The 14,804-nt window shown below is 39.5% G+C and overlaps 1 protein-coding gene across 9 annotated transcripts in view; it reads left to right on the forward strand.

Moving 5' to 3' along the window:
• The window catches only part of LOC131690418 (neurogenic protein mastermind), a 337,622-nt gene extending 323,027 nt beyond the window's left edge, over positions 1-14,595 (forward strand). For all 9 annotated transcript variants that reach the window (XM_058976156.1, XM_058976157.1, XM_058976160.1 and 6 more), the window contains exon 6: positions 11-14,595. In XM_058976156.1, coding sequence (XP_058832139.1) covers positions 11-681 — 671 coding nt within the window. In that variant the 3' untranslated portion in view covers positions 682-14,595. The remainder of the gene's footprint in view (positions 1-10) is intronic.
• The last annotated feature ends 209 nt before the right edge of the window (positions 14,596-14,804 follow it).

The raw sequence follows: 14,804 nt of genomic DNA on the forward strand, positions 1-14,804 counted from the left end.
TTATTTTCAGGTCCTGGAGGAGCAGGTAACTCAATGGTTATGCCGAACGGTGGCCCCGGTGGCCGAATGGATCCCACGGCTGGCGGTGGAGGTCCCGCAGGTGGCTTAACCCAGCTTCAGATGCAACAACAGGTGCTGATGCGTCAGCAGCAACAGCAACAACAACAACAGCAGCAGCAGGCGAGTATGGGAATGTACCAGGCGCAAGGACAGATGGGAGGCGGCGGTGGAATGGGTCAAAACCCGATGCAGCAGATGACCATGATGCAGCAGCAGCAGAGCATGATGAGTCAGATGCAAATGAGCCAAATGCACATGAGCCAATCTCAATCGATGGCCATTCAGCAGCAGCAGCAGCAGGCAAACCAGCAACAATCTGTGATGAATTCGTTTAACAACCCCGGCATTGGTCCGGGTCCTGGAGGGGGAGGGCCAGGTCCCGGCGGAGGTAACGGAAATGGTAACCCGAATAGCAACAATGGTAATAGCAATGCGAATAATAGCAGCAGTAATAACGGAGGTCCGAACGGACCCAACAACAACTCATCCGTAATGCCCAACACGGACTTTAGCCTAGAGTTCCTCGAAAACTTGCCGGTGGGCGATCCGAGCCAGTTCAATGCCCAGGATCTGCTCAGCTCACTGGACAACGATAATTTCAACATACAGGACATCCTGTAAGAAGGGTTCGTTCATCCGGTTGTTGAGGGTTAATTTCATTGCATTTAGCACTAACGAAACAGTTCAAGACGAAGGAGAGTGCCTGTAAGGCTCGTTTCCAATGATGTTCGGTTGAAAGTTGCATGCAACTAAGCACGGAAAGTTTGTCCCGTGGTAAACTGTGAAAACGGGAGTAAAAGATATTTATTGATAGAAAGTGAATCAAACACCTAGCGAAAATAAGACGAATCAAAACAAAGGACGTCCGCCGGTTAACGGTTGCTGAGCGGCTAAAAATCTGTACATAGAAAGTATTTCTTGCTGTAGATGGTATTTGCTACTCGTTGAAGCATAGCGTATAGGTTCACTTTTTTATATACATAGTAGAACTGTAGCATGTAAGGGCAACACTTTTTTCGTTGTACGTTACTATTAATTTATTACATTAAAAAAAAACAATCGAAAACCATGAAAAAATATACACAGAAAGACGCGTTGTCGAACAGAAGAAAGCAAAAACTCTCTTAACTGGTTAGTCGTTTGTAAGTAGCTGAAGATGAAATAGCATCAGGATAAACATTCCTTTACTTTTATGCCACAGTTTCGGTTAAGTGACAGCACGCCATTACACTTCTCACTTCGTCGAAGTGATTTCGATTTGTTGACTATTAGCCGTTAGTTACACACTGCCCGATCCGGGTCGGGAGTAAGCAAGAAAAAGTGCATCCCGTTTTCGTTTCTTCGTAGTTGTTGTCCCGGTTGATTGGATAACTACGTGTATATTTTTCGCATTATATCTATATGGACAATGAGATAAATTAGATGGTCCCCATGTGACAACAGTAACAATTCTAAAGCCAAGAAAAAAAAAGATTAAATCGTTAAAAGTAACTTATTTTTGAAGGGGGATATTTGATGGTAGCAGACTGGGGTCCGGGAATGGTAGAAAATCATGTATACAAAACAGAATTTTAAACTAAACATTAATTCGAAACTAGTTAAATAAGCAAAAATGTCGCGACGGCGTCAGTACGTATAGAACAATTGAGGTGAAACTAATCTAATCAAAGCTAAACAGAGATAACAAACTAATAGCATCGAATCAAACATTACTCGCTAACTAACTAATAACTGATCTGCATTTTTAAACTGAACCCTTTTTCGAAACGTACACTGCTTTGACGGATTTTCAACTCAGAATTAGCATCAAAACATGCGGGAAGCGGATTACTCCGGGTGATGTGCCGTTATCTTTGATCGACGTTTGCGGTTATATTTCCCACGTAGACCGTAGGATTTTAGGATTGTTCTGAAGACTACCTTTATGGGGTTTTTCATTGAAAAACACCGTGGCAGTGGATTGCGCTGGTTTTGCACTTTATAGCAGAAGTGGGAATGAAACACGTCTAGTTGTCTGCTCTTCTGCTAGAAAATGCAACATTAGTGCAATCCGCCCTTAGTTTTCTTTAGCTTACATTTGACTTTTTCTTGTATATTCTAAATCATTCTTAAGAAAGGGGCCACATCATAAAAGTTTCCTATGAATTTAGCTGTTGTTGGAAGCTAAAACCTAGTCTGCTCATTTTGATATCGAAGTCAGCAGTTCCAACATCAAGAAGGCAGCTGGTTGCATCACTGACGACGATGCGTTGCCTTCGTCAACAACAGAAAGACGCGGAAATCAGTGTCGAGACAGAGCAAAAATTATTTTAGGCTTCCGGGTGAATTAATTAATTACATCGTAAATCATAGAGCTATTTCTGGCGATTAGATTTCACTAGATGAATCCGTGATCCAGTTACAATGGCATCATACAACGTGAAGATCCGGATTATTACCTTACACGAGAATACAAAACGGGGGTTAAATATATTAAGTCTTGTATGTTTACTGACTTACTGATATGCAGAAGAAAACTGGAAAACATCTGAACTGAAACAGACGCGTTTTGAGATGGTGAATTATAAGCATTTAATGCATTTTAGATAGTGGATTTTACTATTGTAAAGTGTCCTTTAGAAAAAGGGGCGATGGCATAAAGAATAATCAAGTATCTAGCCTTATAGAGGACTCATTGGATCGTTGATTCTTTGATAATGTGTACAAGACCAGAGACACTATTCTCACAGTCGCATTTTCAAGTGACTTAGAAGGAAATTTCTCACTAGTGGTTAGGGGACAGTACCCTTTTGCTACCCAATAGCAATCCAGAAGGTGAATTTTGCAACCCAATAGTATACCAGAAAAAAATTCTACAGAAGCGTGTAGTCTACCACATTAATAGGACGAAAGCCAGACGTTAGAGGAACAAAGGAACAAGCAAAATAAATTCGCAGAACCGTTGCTGGAATTGTTGAAGCTGATTAAAATTCTGACACCGATATTCGTCAGTATGTAAGAGGTTGCGACATCATCAAATGAAGCTGAATATATCACCTTCAGTTTGACAGTGAAGAAAGTTGGAAGAATCCATATTTTTTATAGCTGAAGCCTTGTAACTCTGCAAAAATTTGAGAGGAGAACCAAAGTTTGCATTGGTGTGGTCAGAAATTGTTGGAACCACATAATTTTATTACAGAACATACTTCGATTGGAAGTGCGCAAATCGAATACTTGGAGATCAGCTGGTTTATCTCTCCACCAAGCCAATGGAGGCCAGCAGACTAGAAAACGTTGGAAAACATTCTGGAATGGCGGATTGATACCTGCTTTGTTGGGTAGCAACGGAAGTTGCCTAGAAACGTACCTGCTAGCGATTTTTTTCTCCATTCCAAACGTGTAAATCGTGTGAACAAAAGAATAACTGTAGAAGTTTCCTAATTTGTTCTTCCGAGTTCCGGCACAATCTGCGTACACTTATCGGGAATCATGAAAAAGCGGCTCGAACCTGCCTGAAAAAAAAATTTACTGAGTTTATCGACTAAACATTACGTGAAATTCGATTATTTAACCTTTAATTTGCCTGTTGCAACGTTTGAAATTACAAATTACCGTTTACGCAAAAAACACTTCGTAAATTAGTTAGATTTTCTTTGTTCACTTGGAATTCAAATTGTAGCAACTGTGTCACCAGAACACGTGAACACCGGTCTGATTTGATTTTAGCGCCGCCTGCTTTGCTTTTGCGCGAGGAAGAAAACTGGGACTCATTTCCAGTTGAGTTCTGTATTTTAAACGTGCAAAACATTACGGGTACTCAGTTTCTCACTTTTTTTCTAACGTTTCTCGTTGATTTCTCCTTCCAGGATTTCTCGTAGGATTTGATCTGGAAATGGTTGAAGTCAAGCTGTACTGATGCCTCTCAAAATGGTCGATTATAATCCAGTAAAGTTCCGTAAAAAGAAAAAGGAATGCAGTTGCCAAAGAGAATCACTAACCCAGCCTTAACGAGGACTTCTTGGATCTTTGATATGAGTGATGATGTGAACAAGACTAGAAGCACTATTCTCACAGTCACGTTTCTAAGTGACTAGAAGGAAATTACTTCCTAGTGACAAGGCGTCGTGACCTTACGGCTGTCCAATAGGAATCCAAAAGGTGAATTTTTCCAACCCATGGGATTCCTGGAGAAATTTCTACTAAAATGTGTACTTTACCACATCATAGGGATGTATGGGGAACATGCAAATTAAATCTACAAAGCCGTTGAAGGGTTTCGTTGACGCTGAATGGGATTCTGACAGCAAGGTCTGTCGATCTGTAAAAAGGTGCGACATCGTCATGTGAATGTTTCACCTTTAGCTTGACAGTAAAGGAAGTAGTTTGGGTGAATCCTTGATGATTTATAGCCTTGTAACCCTCCTACAATATGAGAGGACAATCAAGGTTGAATTGGTATGGCCAGAAATTGCTGCATCCACATTGATGCGAACCGAATCTTTGATGATTTATAGCTGAAGCCTTGTAACTTGATGATTTATAGCTGAAGCCTTGTAACTGTAAATTAGAGAGGAGAACCAAGGTTGCATTGGTATGATCAGAAATTGTTGAAACCACATTACTGCGGTTATCAGCGTACGATGGAAAGATTAACGATTCCGTTGACCTGTGGATGGTAAGCAGTGGTATGAATATGATGTACATTACTACATCCAACAACCGTGTGAGCTCCCGGAACAACACCAATTCGAATTGGCGTCCTTGATCACTGGTTATTGTTGCTGGAGTCCCAAAGCGTGCCAGCTATTCTGAGTAGTTACAAAGCCATAGCGACAGTCGGGGCCGACTTTTCGCTAAGTGGAATTGCTTCCGGCCAGCGTGTAAACGATTAACGATGGTCAGCAGGTAACGACAACCTTTCGATGGCTGAAGTGTTTCAACGAGATCGATAAGAATATCTCTAAATCGTGCTTTCGATATTGCGAAAGTTGCAAATGTGTTACTGGATGGTATTTTTGAGCGCTGACATTGCTGACATGAATTGGTTAATGGCTTTGTGCAATTCCGTGTAGTTGTGAGATGACCGTGATGCGATGAGGTACTGGAAGATCAGTGGCGGATCCAGGAGAGAGTTATGAGGGTCCGAGCCGCTCCCTAAAATTTTCAACTTTTTGAGAAATTTTAAAATAGTTTGTTTTTTTATGACCATGAGGTTTTTACGTACTACGTATTGTACAATGTTCATTTTAAAATCGAAATTTCGAACACCTCCCGAATTTTTTTCTGGATCCGCCCCTGATCACAATATATAGGGGTTGAAAGGTTCAATAATCGGCACTGCTCAATTTTGAGCGAACTTAAGTTTGACGAGAGCAGCATCATCAACTGCGGGTCGTTTTCTTGATTACTCGCAATCACGTTGAAGTCCACTGTAGCAACAACTGCGTTCACTCGCGACAACGCATCAGCTACTACATTTTTTCCACTGATGCGTTGAAAGTCGTTAGCGAATTCCGATACAAATCTGAGATATCGCTCCTTGTGAGGTAAACAGCTGCTTAGGTCAGTTGTAATTCTATTCTATTCTAACCCTTACACAGCCAGTATTGAAAAGCATCCTGGAAAACACTGCAGTTATTCTTTATTGTCTTTCTTGTCAACATTAATATTTGAAGCATACTATAATATGTCGCAAATATTAAAACGGCCAGGCCTACTGTGCAGAGTTGGGTTTGAAGATGTTTCAATATTATACGGCAATTGAATTAATCATTTAATGAACAATTCAATCAACGAATCGTTTTGAAACTTGAATGAGGAAGAAACGAGGACAACCGTACCGACCGTTTCAGTTTGAAGGGGTTATAATAAAACGTTGGGAGTGACTTTGCTAAAAAGGTTGATGTCACTCCTTTGGTCCTTTGGGATGGGACAGAGGTATTTACACCTTGCCCTGGCTCACTAAGCCTAGATTAAAGCGCCTTTATTTGCTCTACTCCAAACTAATACTGACTTCGGTGTTAGATCCGAGTCGCCCCTAGATTCGCTCTAATATTTATTAAAGCCATATAAAAATGACAATTCAGAGCGAACCTAGAGCGACTCCTATCCAAAAATGAAATCAGCATTTGCACCTGTGCTTTAAACTTAATTGTCCTTACGAGATTATTTCGAGGAAAAAATAGATGTTATTATTTCGTAGTTTTACTATTTAAGTACAATTATCAGATTGAAGCATGACAGAATGGTTATTTTCGTTCAGTTGACTAACAGAAGGGAGACAAGCGGAACAAAAAGATGGTTATACATTATAGAAGTTATGGGTTTAATATGAATGGATGGAACCTTAGACTCCTGACAGCAGGTTTATTGCTAAGTCTAGTTCCATTCGTCGAAGGATTGCTGTGCACATAAATTCCAAGTAATTATGCTTGAATCGTTTTGTCGACTATCGGGAATGAGTACCCGAAGCGCTTCTTGAGGTTCCACAGCGTGTGGGATGAATCGTTTATATACACGTTCACAAATGCGAGGAAAAGTCGCAGTTGCTGGTGTAGTGAAGTTCAGCACAGCTTCAACACGCGACGGTAATGGCTGTATATCAGAGAAATTCAACCTCCGGTGCAAAGAACGTACATTTATCGATATTTATTACCATTTTCTCGAAGCATGAGTCTCAAAATTGTCTTGTGTTCATCCTCGCTTGACGATGCGACGCCAATATCGTCAATTCATTTATTTAACACACACATCAACAGGCCGCACTCGGCCCCAATGATGAAAACGTACACCAATTACTTCTAAAAAACTGCAGGAATCGATTTCCCAATAATATTCGAGACAAATTATAGTCGAACAGGTGCAACACACGATTGAAGGGGCATTGTAGTCCCGTGATTAGCAACGGCATTGGCGATGTGAATAGTTTGTCGAAGAGGCACGCTCAGACGAACATTTCCGCGTAATATTCTAGAGCTTACTCGCTCTAATAAATGCTGGATAATCGATGCGTGTTGATAGAATATCAGAGATGAATAAGATTCTTGCAGTTTCTCTACGACGCTGATTGGTATCGAGCTGGATTAGTTGACATCGACTTTCGTAGCATGGAAGATGAACAGGATCGCGCCAAGGCAGACGTCGAAGAGCATATCGTATAAATTTGCGTTGAATGCCTTCAATTCGATCGCTGCTGTTCATGTAATGTAGGTTGCAGACTGCCGAACAATATTCCAGCACAAAAGAGGCTGTAGAAGCTTTTGAGAGAGAAAATGTCTGTAAACGATTTACCCGTACGAAAAATGAAGCCCTTTCAGCTGATAGTTTACATCGTTGAAATAGAGAGTGAATATGAAAGGTCCGGGATGACTTCCTTGCTGAATACCAGAGGTAGCGGAGAACAGTTTGGAGTATGCATCACCTATGTTCACACTGAGTTAACGGCCAACGAGATAGGGTTGGAACCACTGAAACCAAGTTTCTCCAATTTAGCGATTGCGATATCGTGATTGATCAGTCTGATAGGTCAGTTTATATAACATCAGTTTATTGATCCGCGCCACATTCGGACACAAAAGAGGTTATTCAAATATTCAAAAGCTGAGCTTTATCGATGCAATAACATAATTTGGTTCTTCATTTCATGGACCAATTGCTGTATCAAGTTGATACTTTTCAGTTCGACAGAAAGACCCAGTAGTTGGGTCATTAAATGTAGAATACAATTGCTCTTTTATTACCTAAACCGATAGAGCTCATTTTTCTAAATATAACGGTATATATGTTCAACCCTTCAGAATAATTTTTATGGATGATCCATAAATGACGTAGCATTTTTTGAGTGATTTCTAACACCCCCCTCCCCCATCGTAGTATTTCGTCACAAACCTCAAACTACCCCCCCCCCTGGTAATTACGTAGCTTGACGGTAACTCTGCCCCCCCCCCCCCCTTGTCACCGTAAAATTTTAAAAAAATTCTATTCTATTCCCCTTTAAAAAAGCTACGTAGCATGACATGACCCCCTACCCCCCTGTCGTCACACATCATCACAAAATACAAAACTCCCCCATATAATGCTACGTCATTTATGGATGATCCCTTTAATTGAGTTTCTACGAAAATGTATCGTGTCCTCGTTTGACACTATCGTTCTTCCATGACAGCGAATTTAGCAACATGGGTTAGCATTTTAGACAGGTATCAAGTTGGTGCAATGGAAGAAGTGCTCGTGATAATTTAACCCTAGAACATTACAATTACTTTTCTTACCTTAGAAAGTTGCACTGTGGTACAAACGTACCCCACGCTTTGAACGCAATTTTAGCAGGAAAAATTGCAAACATCAGAAATGTACAATATATCATTTTCTTTGTTTTTTAATTGCGCAAGCAGCTGAGTAGGTGAAAGCGCGGATTTTTTGGAATCAATTTGGCCAAAATGAAAAAAAGTGAAAAAAATCGCGGTTTTGACTTTTTTTACAAAAAATTACTAGGGTGGATGTAGCAATAGTCGCATGCTTAAGGAAAACTTTTGATAAAAATCGATTAATAGACCTATGGGCAATGTTAATATATTAAACGAAAGTTTTCAGTCCCTACTTCATAGGAAAAATATAAAGATGGCTTAATAACCAATTTATGTATTCAAAACTGCTTGTACCACTATAGGAATACATGTACCAATAGTGGTGCAATCGCTAATTTCGGTTCCTATTGTTGCAAATCCCATTGCTTTCTTATGGGACTTGCAACTATAGGTACACTACATCAACTATAGGTGCAAGGGAGCTCAAAATTCTAAGAAAATCATTTTTTTCAATAGTTATTTGAGCAAATTTCAAGGATAACAGTTTTATTGTCGCATAATTTTAGTGCGATGAATCGATAAAAAAAAATTTGTTGATGGTTGGTACCTTAGTTAGGCGTATAACCCACTACTGCAACTATTGGTACACCTCAACTATAGGAGCACCCACCCTACTTTGCAAATTTTCAACCGATTTAAAAAAAAAAATCAAATTATTTTAAAAGTCGAAACAATGGTCTAGAAACGGTATAAAATGGAATTTCAAGATTTTTGAAAAAGTGCAATTACACTCAAGTTTTTTTTACGCGGTTTTTTTTTACGCGGTTTTTTTTACGCGGATTTTGAAATTTACACGGTTTTCATTTACGCGGATTTTGAAATTTACGCGGTTTTCATTTACGCGGATTGTGAAATTTACGCGGTTTTCATTTACGCGGTTTTTGAAATTTACGCGGTACCCATCAATGAGGTTCCCTTTATCGCGGATTCTTAAATTTAAGTGGTCTTCATTTACGCGGATTTTGAAATTTACGCGGTTTTCATTTACGCGGATTTTGAAATTTACGCGGTTTTCATTTACGCGGATTTTGAAATTTACGCGGTTTTTATTTACGCGGATTTTGAAATTTACGCGGTTTTCATTTACGCGGTTTTCATTTACGCGGCTCGTATCCCCCGCGTAAAAAAAACCTGAGTGTATTTGGAAGAGTGAAAGTTGAAAATCGGGTTTTTGAAAATACCCCGAAATGGGGTGGCAACATAAAACAAAAATTCGGGCCTGTAATACATTGGTAACACGCAATGCTACTGTTACAGCAGCTACTGTGCGTAAATTATACTTGCAAGCCATAATTTAGAAAAACTATAAAAAATAGAAAACTAAAAAGTAAAAATCAGTGCAAATGGGAACGAATTTTTTTCTACTCAAAAATTAAATTAAATTAATTGAATAGATGATTAAACACGATTACATAATCCTAATTGTTACTTACGTAGTGAATCGACCAATATTTAAACTGGTAGTGTCACGAATCACATTTTCACGGACAGAACGAAATACTAACGGCAACCGTACATTGGGGTACAAATGTACCCCACGCCAAATTTGACTCCTGCTTCCACGAAGGCCAACTGTAAACTGGCTTGAACTCCAAATTGAATTATGGTTAGGGTCCCAGGTCGGCAAATGCCGAATTCTCGTCTTCATATGGCTCCGAAGATGACGAGGGGTATATTTGTACCCCAGCGCAACGTTCTAGGGTTAATTTAAAAACAAAATTATTTGTTATTTTGCGTACAAAAAAGGCGATAAAAAGTTCAACTATTCGACTCTTCCAGTTCAGTTGCATCGGAAAAAATAACAAAAAAAAACAGTATAGGGTTTAAAGGGCGAACACGAAATTATTGCGATACCGAAAATGTCATGCTAATTTTCTTATAATGTTTAAAATCAAACCAAAATTTGAGGGTAGTTTTGTACATATATTTACTTCAAAAATCAAAAGAAAAGTTAATCGATGGAGCCTTGAGTGTAAAATTGAACGCATTTTCGCTTGATGCCCTCCATCAAAGTCTTTACAGTTTCATCCGGTACCAGTTTCTCAGTTTTTTCCATTTTCTTAACATGTCCTTCTCGTCTTCTTGATCTTCCGAAGTTCCCGCTTCATCATTGCCCAGTACTGCTTCACCGGGCGCAGCTCCGTACAGTTTGGCGGATTCATGTCCTTAGGAACAAAATGGACAGAATTGGCCTCATACCACTCCAGGACACTTTTAGAATAGTGGCATGGTGCCAAATCTGGCCAAAATAGCGGAGCTTCGTCGTGCTGCTGCAAGAACGGTAAAAGGCGCTTCTCGAGGCACTCAGATTTGTAGATCTCGCCATTTACTGTGCCGTTTGTCACGAAAGGCTCACTCCTCAGTCCGCAAGAGCAGATAGCCTGCCAAATGAGATATTTGGAGGCGAACTTCGACATTTTCTTCTTCTTAAATTTGTCGTCCACATAGAACTTGCTCTTGCCGGTGAAAAACTCCAACCCCGGAATTTGCTTAAAATCGACTTTTATATACATTTCGTCGTCCATCACACAGCTTCCATATTTTGTCAGCATCTTCTCGTAGAGCTTCCGTGCCCGAGTTTTAGCCGTCGATTGTTGCCGCTCATCGCGGTTTGGGAAGTTCTGTACCTTGTATGTATGTAGTCCAGCTCTCTTCTTTGCATTCTGGACGTAGCTCTGCGACATGCCGATCTTTTTAGCCAAATCACGGCTTGAGACGTTGGGATTTGCTTTAATCATCCGCTTCACCTTTCCCTCCGTCTTTTTGTTCTCCGGTCCCGGTTTTCTTCCAGCTCCTTTGCCGTGGTCCTACGTCAACCGCTCCTGAAACCGCTTCAACACTCTGGAGACGGTTGAATGGTGAATGTTCAACATTTTTCCCAACTGCCGGTGCGACAGGTCAGGAAATTCCAGGTGTTTGGAAAGAATTTGTTCTCTCGACTCGCGTTGGTTCACCTCCATTTTCGTTGAATCGAAAAACACGACTTCGAGTTTGACAGCATGTAAACAATACACATCAATGAGAAAGTGTGCAAAATTTGGTTGATTTTTACCCAATGGTAAAAAAGTTATGCCCTGTTGAATGTGTCGCAATAATTTCGCGTTCGCCCTTTAATGACTCAATTTCATTAGCATATCACTCGAAGTGAATATACAGACAAATTGAATTGTGCAACTGAAGCTACTTAGCTCAAATCTGAGTTGAAAATCCCGTGTCTACATCAAAACCAATCTGTTATATCACACGTGACAAAACATCATCACATATTACGACTATTTATTACTACTAATCGAAGAAAACCCAAAACAACAACATAAATTAATCACTAAACATTTCCCCCGCGTAGCATCTCAATAATAATGCTATTTAACGTAAATTATTACTGATTAAAAAAGGAGTTAACCGCATGAAAAAAGAAAACAAAACCGTTGTCCATGGTCCCAACTCAATCGCTGCATAAAGACTCGCCATGTCAATCGTTTGATTACCATTTATCTGTCAGTGTCATTTCAATAGAGCCAAAAGCACTCAATCCGAGTAAAATATCTTCGAATTATCTTCTTCTTCTTCTAGTTATTTTCCGTCGGCCTATTTCCGCTACGAGGCCAAACACCGATGCCAGAGAGGTGACACTCCCACTAGCCGGACTGGATATTGACCCATCAACTTATGGGCCGGGGACCAACGGCTTTACTTCCCTTCCGAAGGAAGGCGTGACGCCAGATTTTTTTTTTCGCTTCAGTACAATCTCAACGATCTCGGCTGAATTTGAACCCAGACCAACTGGGGAGAATGGCGGTCACACTTACCACTCTGCGAATTATCCTTATCGAACGAGAGCTCAAACTCGATTGGAATGGCACTGACAGATAAATGGTAAACAAAACATTCAGATGTCGAGTCTTTATTCCAGAGATTTAGCCTCTTCAGCTGGGCCAGTTGATTGGTGAACTCACCACACTCTTGTCATCGTGTTCGCTTTGTCCAGTTTGCATTGGTTACTCGCAGAATATGTCAATTGAAACCTTTCCTGGAGACCAAAGAGGCTAAGTTTTCACATCATACTCTAATGTATGGTGTTGAAATTCTTCAGGAAGTATGATGGCGTTTTAGTATTTCTTGATTTAATTTGCAAAACAAAGCTTCATGATATGTCAAGAGTGTTGTGGAGACGCTTTAGGGGAAGGCCTTTTGTGTTTCTCATTTTTCATTGAAACGTTCCTCCTTTCTTCGACCATTGCCGTAAGAACGTACCCAAAAATGCGGCTCCAAGAATATGGTGATTGTAGCTTCAATACGCTGGCAGTGCGCTTCTATGCTCACTTAGAGAAATGCAAATTGATGACGAATAAAGACAATTTACTGCCCTATATCCTATCGGATTCTAACCTGCAATTATAGACAGTGCAATAGTCCACATTGCAGCGAATCGGTGTTTGAATAGCTCTTGGAAAGGCGGTAAGGATCTTAGAAATTAATGGCTTGTTTCAGACAAAAATGATGAAAACGATGTAGGCCGAATGAATAATTTCTCCAGAAATTTTCCTTTGCAATCTTCCTTCTGAAAAAAATAGCAAAAAGAAAAGATCTACTCTATCGTGGTACGCATGGCAGTTTCACCTACCAAGTATTTTCACACAAAAAGGGACCGTTATGCGTATACCGACACTACTGCGCAATCCACTCAACATCGAGGGCTGTATTCTCGCAGAAACCTCACTTATACCGTTTTTGCTTGAAGCGAAACTGAGTCAGATTCTAACCTCAATCACGTCAAAATGTATGAACTGACTGCGGTTCGGGTTGCAACCTGACTCAGGTTCGGGTTAAAGCAATTTAGTGACTTAACGCTCTACAGAGAAATCTAGAAAAATCGGCCATTATTAAAAACGAAGCAAACAGTTTTTATCTGCATAGTTTGCTAAAGCTTTATAAAAATAAATTGTCGACTGATTTCTTTAAAGATTCAGCAAACGGTGCGGAAAAAAATACTTTTTTCATGTACAAAGATGTCCGATTTTTATGGCATTCTTTATGACTTCTCATGGTTACATCAGTAGGTGACGAAAATGTGCAACGTGAAGCCCCAGATTGCAAGAGGAAACGGAAATAGCAAAAGCCAAACCGACATCATAATTAAAATCCAGCTTCTTCGTACTGTAATGTAATTTATAAGTATTTAAAATGAAACGGAACCGGACACCCGGGCAACTATTTATTAAACATAACAAAGCAAAGCAAAACAAATTAAATAACCTTTCAATAAATGACAAATGACACAGTAAAACGGTAGCAAACAGCAGTAGTAGTATACTGGTACTAGTAGGGATAGTTACATTTATTAACATTGGTACTAAACCCACTTTTTCAAGATGAAGAAAATGAAAATGAAACAACAACAAGAACGTTCGATGCTAGAAGCAACACATCAACACATACACACACATAGAAAAATGAACAAAACACAGTCATTAGTGGCATCGAGTAAAAATATAGTGAAAATCATTGATAGTTTATTCTACAACCCGTTGGTTGAAACGGTTAACATATTCAAATATACGAACAAAAAAAATGTATACAGAAATTTTTAAACGCAAATACACACATTTCAAAACACATACTGAGTACGGATTCAGATTCAGTTCATCTTCTAGTTTTTTTGTACAGTTGCAAGTTCGTTTTCCCTCCCCCAGAAAAACTTGTATTCAGTTATTTGATTCTGCCACACGCGAGAAAGCAGCTTTCTTGTGAGAAAATAAAACGGTTATATATTTTTGATAGCATATTTTTTTTCCTACTGCGATAAGTTAAATTTTAAATGTATAATTCTCTTACTTTTTTAAGAAAACCTGAAAATAGAACAAATGTTCAGATAGCTACGCTAAACACAAGTGTACAGTCCCGATCGGATCGAACAAAACAAAGTGCAAGGTGGAGATTTTTTTTATGAACAGATATTTTCCCCACATATATATATTTTTATATATTGATTTTGAGATGTACATATTTTTCCATATTTTTATTTCTCCGCAAATGGTGGAGCGTGAACAAAACAGCAAAACAGAAAATCATTTACTTACGACATATATAACAGCAAAAAATTATGAAAAATGAGGAAAAAAATGAAAAAAAAGCAAGTTCATTGGCACAAGGAATAAAAAGCGGACGGAAATAGATAATTTAATTGAAAGTGAACCGTCTCGTTTGAAGCTAACAACATTTCCGAAAGCAATTCAGTAGTGTTGCAGTGGTTCATACTCGTACATAAATGGTCCCATCTTCCCTACACACGATATTTGCGAATAGCCATCACTGGTACGCCCACGATCTCGCATAGGGGAAAACGCTCCGGTGCTCGTGTCCGGTCAATATGTACCTACTAGTTTAACGCGGTCTCAA

This window comes from Topomyia yanbarensis, chromosome 3 (genome assembly GCF_030247195.1).
Source record: "Topomyia yanbarensis strain Yona2022 chromosome 3, ASM3024719v1, whole genome shotgun sequence".
In the NCBI taxonomy this organism is placed as follows: domain Eukaryota; kingdom Metazoa; phylum Arthropoda; class Insecta; order Diptera; family Culicidae; genus Topomyia; species Topomyia yanbarensis.